The sequence below is a fragment of the Etheostoma spectabile genome, chromosome 22 (assembly GCF_008692095.1).
Source record: "Etheostoma spectabile isolate EspeVRDwgs_2016 chromosome 22, UIUC_Espe_1.0, whole genome shotgun sequence".
NCBI lineage: Eukaryota > Metazoa > Chordata > Actinopteri > Perciformes > Percidae > Etheostoma > Etheostoma spectabile.
This window is the reverse complement of record NC_045754.1, coordinates 10,434,295-10,438,968: the sequence shown is the minus strand read 5'-3', so window position 1 is coordinate 10,438,968 and position 4,674 is coordinate 10,434,295. Positions and strand designations below refer to the sequence as shown.

At 39.5% G+C, this 4,674-nt stretch overlaps 1 protein-coding gene across 1 annotated transcript in view; it reads right to left on the bottom strand.

Annotated features, from left to right (window-relative positions):
- Nucleotides 1-4,674, bottom strand: part of ptprn2 (protein tyrosine phosphatase receptor type N2) — a 125,020-nt gene that overhangs the window by 16,689 nt on the left and 103,657 nt on the right. The window contains exons 14-15 of the mRNA XM_032504341.1: nucleotides 1,714-1,861; nucleotides 360-433 (exon numbers count right to left, since the gene is read on the bottom strand). Of these exons, the coding sequence (XP_032360232.1) occupies nucleotides 360-433; nucleotides 1,714-1,861 (222 nt within the window). The remainder of the gene's footprint in view (nucleotides 1-359; nucleotides 434-1,713; nucleotides 1,862-4,674) is intronic.

Below are 4,674 nucleotides of genomic sequence, written 5' to 3'. Positions count from 1 at the left end.
TGTGTGTGTGTGTGTGTGTGTGTGTGTGTATTTGTGTGGGTGAGTGGGGGGAGGGACATTTGTTTAGTCAAAAATAATGTATAATTCTTGAAAAAAGGGGTATCTTCAGGAGCGGCCATTTTGAAAGCAGTGAAAGCAGCTGTGTGATTCAACAAGACACACCGAATCCACTGAGGCTCTCAACATGAAGAACAAAGTTTTAAAAAAGATCAATGCACTTGGATCTATGACAAGTCCTTTGAAACTTCTTTTATCTTAAAGTAAAATCCAACCACAACAGGTACTTCTGGTATAAAAAAGGCCTTGGAGACACAGACATTATCCTCAACATAGAGCTATAATGAATAAGCAATACTCACTATGGGACTTGCATTGATGTAATCTGAGTTGCCGTGGTTATTCTCCGCTTTTAAAGTGATCCTGGAATGATCATCTGTAATAGAGATGCATAATTCATCAACATACTTTTCCACTGTTTTTCATGCCCACACAATAACAACATCATTTTGAGTAGCAACAGAGAAATATGTAAGTAAAAAAAGCTGAAGGGACTGCAATTTCACCAGACTTTCATCATACACACACTGTTCTGAAGTCCTAAATTGCTTCACCTTCAGTAAGGAATGTTCTAAGTGAAATACTAATAACATATCTTAAGAAGTCTGTAAGCTGTGAGCCTTAAAATCCTCTTTTTCCTAAACAAGAGAAACTGTTAAAAGATACAGATAATCTGTTTCCAGTGAACTTAAACCCACCTCGGTAGTCCTCCTTAACACATCTGCTTTAAATTAATGCCCCTGAAAACTTGGCCTCAAATGTTTTTTTCTCAAGTTCTTGACTGAATAAGCAGAAATCTTTAGGCAATATTTATGATAATTAATATGAGTTTAAGAGTTAAGAACGCTGTTTGTGGACTGTAAAAAAGAGCTTCCACTTCCTCCAACTGTAAAAAAAAAAAGTAAAGCAAAAATATCCCAGATATGTGCACCACCATATTGAAATCTTGGGGCCAGAGTCTGCGCAATAGTGATTGGGAAGTGGAGCCACAGTATCAAGGTCCTGCCATGCCCCCCTATGGTGAGACCTTTGGCAGAAAATGCTTTGTTCTTGTAGATCCCCATTACTCATAGGAAGAGGCTGATTCATGGATAAAGAGCTGAAATGTCCTCATAGAAGATATGTCCACATTGGTAATGCATTTTAGGGTACATAAATAGATACATATATGGATAGGTGGACTTTAATGAGCTAGCAAGCCCAAGTATAGACTTGTTATTTTAGAGTTATTTTTACTAAACTTTAAACTCTCTTACTGATATACTAGAATCTTGGCTCCCATGCCGTCAATGTTCTAGTCCAAAACAGGTATTTTTCTAATGTAATCTGTAACCCCCACATACTAATAATTATATAACAAAAGTTTATGATATATTTACTGGTAATAGTTAATAGTTAATAATATGAATGGTAATATTAATAGAATAGTTACGTAGTTAGAGCACATTTCTTACCACAATGACAGACCTTTTCAAAATATAAAATAAAAAACCATACTAAGATTGATTATGTGTTTGCAAACATATTTTTACAGTGTAGTTTTGCCTTGTTTTCTCAAATGGTTTAATATAGTTCTTCCACTGTGATGGAGATGCATGTACATGGTAGGGACATTCTCACAGCAAAAAACAAAACAAAAAAACTGAATGGACTCACATACGACCACGGCGTCTGAGCGGTTCTTCTTGGAGCTCTGCTCGCCCTGCCCGACGCTGCAGGCGCCGGGCTCTGCCTGGTAGGAGCACAGGGCCTCCCACTCACGCTCCAGACGGTTCTTGTTCTTCAAGTGGTCCTCCATGTATGACTAGAGGAAAACAAACACCACCTTAGCCCCCATTTTAAACACCAAGCAAGAACCATGCAAAACTGAATTTATCACAAAATGTGGCTGTAAAAAGACATTTTGTGTTTGTTTTTGCAGCAAATTTGGATAAAATAAATGAGACACAAATTATCTTCACCAGAGCAGTGCATTGTATTTTCTTCACCATGAGCCAACCTATAAATAAAGTGCAAAACAATAAACCCTTAACATTAAAGCTATGATCAGGTGTCATGGAGCATTATTGTCCTATAAGCTGCTGTATAGCATAAAAACTGGGTGAGGAGGAGGCTGCAGAAGATCTACGTGGGGAAGGTTTGCTAATGTTTGTGTCTTTGTGCGTTTTGCATTGTGTTTTTGACCGAGAGAGAAAACATCATGCACAATTAAGACTCCTGAAAGGTTAGTCTGCATTAGAAAATACTTCAGGGGTGTTTCAATCACGTCCCTCACTGCTTGCACAGCGACTGATAAGATTGTCTGCATTTAAGCCGTCGCTTGGAGAAGACAAAATTAAATTCACTAGAGAGACAAAGATGGAAAAAGAGAAGGGGGAGGGGCAGAGGCCCTCTGTTTGTGTGTGTGTGTGTGTGTGTGTGTGTGTGTGTGTCTTAGGGAGCTTAGAGGCTGTAGCTGGCAAGACGATCTTTTGTAGCGTAGCGCCATGTTTCACTTCCTCTCCTGTATCATGGCTTCCCTCCCAATGGGGTTAAATGGTTTAGTCCGCCATTGTGTGAGGCAGAAGATTACAGACTCATAAACTGATGTCAGGGATCAACAGGCTAATACAATAAAAGTGATACCCAGATGTGCTGGGTTTTTATCCCATATTCAGGCAGTATAGGTAGGCTGGGCAGCAAAGTGACACTCCATTGTTACATCCCACGTATTCACTCCTGTCTGTCAAATGGGAAATCTAAGTCTTTGCAGGATATATACAATTCCTACACAGATGACAATCAAAAATAAGCTTGTCCAACACATAATAGGCAATTACCTTTTGATGGCTTATGAAAAAGACATCTCCTGCATGCACGCAAAGGCTATTAGGAGACTTATAAGAACATTACAAATCCTACAGACAATGGAAATCAAAGTTTATTGTTCAACATGGTACCAAAGGTGACACTTAAAGGTCTTGAATGCCACAACGAGAACTGAAAAGCAACTCTCGCTGCTGTGTTATGAGAGAACACAACAACACAGTGTGTTGTATCTGAACCATTAATGACATAAAGGGATATTACTTAAACATTACTGTAAATGTCTTCTGTTATAATTTGATCCATCCCTATTTGAACTTTTAATGGTATGCATGCAAAAAGAAAATCAAGTTAATGTCAATTCTAATAGCAGCCAACATACATATATTTCTTGCATGTATACTGTTGTGCATCACCTACGCAAACACAGTGCTGTCTTCCCAGGAAAATGACAGCATGCCATTATGGCCACTTGACAGAGCCTGTCACCACTATGCTCTTGTCACCCGGCACAAGTACTCTCGGCTTGCCAGCCTGACAGCATCCCACCTCCCCTACCAATATTACATCTCCATGTACTTGATAAATCCACTCTGAATTGCCTCCCATTCTATTCAAACGATGCCCTGAATCGATTGCATTCCAAATTCACATTTTAGCAGCTTAATGCAATGCAGCCAGCAAGCCCTTATCAAGCTCTCCCGTTCCTAGGGAGAAGCAGTGGACCTTGGCGTATTCCAGAGACAGGGTAACGAAGGTTTAGTGAATGGGGGGATTATGTCTGCCAATCAGAGGGTTGGGATGGGAGGCCTGGGTGTCAGGGAAACAATGTCTAATCCTTCCTAAGCAGTCTCCTCTGCAGCAAAGGGTGCTGGGTGAAATCAGGATGAAGGGACAACCAGGGGAGCCAGACACAACAGGTAACACATCACTGTCAAGCTCCGCTGTCAAATTAAAACGAACAATACTGGTAACAGTTCGTACAGGGAGCCTTACGATATGACAAACAGCAGTGAGAGGTGAAGAAAATGGTATTAATATAATGTTTTTGTGTGCTAGCTAATAATAGCTGAATTAAAAAGAACAATTTTGTATGTGTTTAGTGGGACAGCAAATTGTTCTTTTGCTGATAAACTTAATTTAAAATTGTAAGAGTAAAACCCACTGAGGGCAAAACATGTTACATAAGTCAGTGGCTATTTTATTTTCCTTTCAAGCTAATAATTCATCATTTCAAAAATTGAACAATAACCACTCCTCCTAATGATAAAAGAGCCTTAAGCGACACAATTATTGATTTTTTTCTCTTTTAGACAGGTGATTAAGCAATGGGAATGCTACAGGACCACAACTGCATCAACATTTTGACCCTGTTTCTGGACAGTAGAAGAGCTAGGTGGACAGATGATTTTGTTGTTTCACATGCTTGTCAGGAAAAACAGGTTTACTGACTGTAAAGTGCTGTCCATGGTGCTGAAAAGACTGCAACAATAAACACAAAAATAGCCACATGCTTCCATGTTACATCTGGTAATCATGTTTGAGGTTTTTAATCATTAAGTAGGTAACATTTGCATGCACCATACTGCAGCTGAAAAAAGCAAAAGAGTGAAGGTAGAAAATGTAAGATAGCAAAGATGTGATGCCCTGATAACACAGCACACAGAGGCATCCAATTTTACTTTTGAAGTTGCTAAGTAAGGCTTTTTAAGTCTTGAGGGGGGCAGAATGATAGGGGGCAACATCGTAGTTCATAGTGGTTGTATGTTAGTGTGTGTGTGTGTGTGTGTGTGTGTGTGTGTGTGTGTGTGT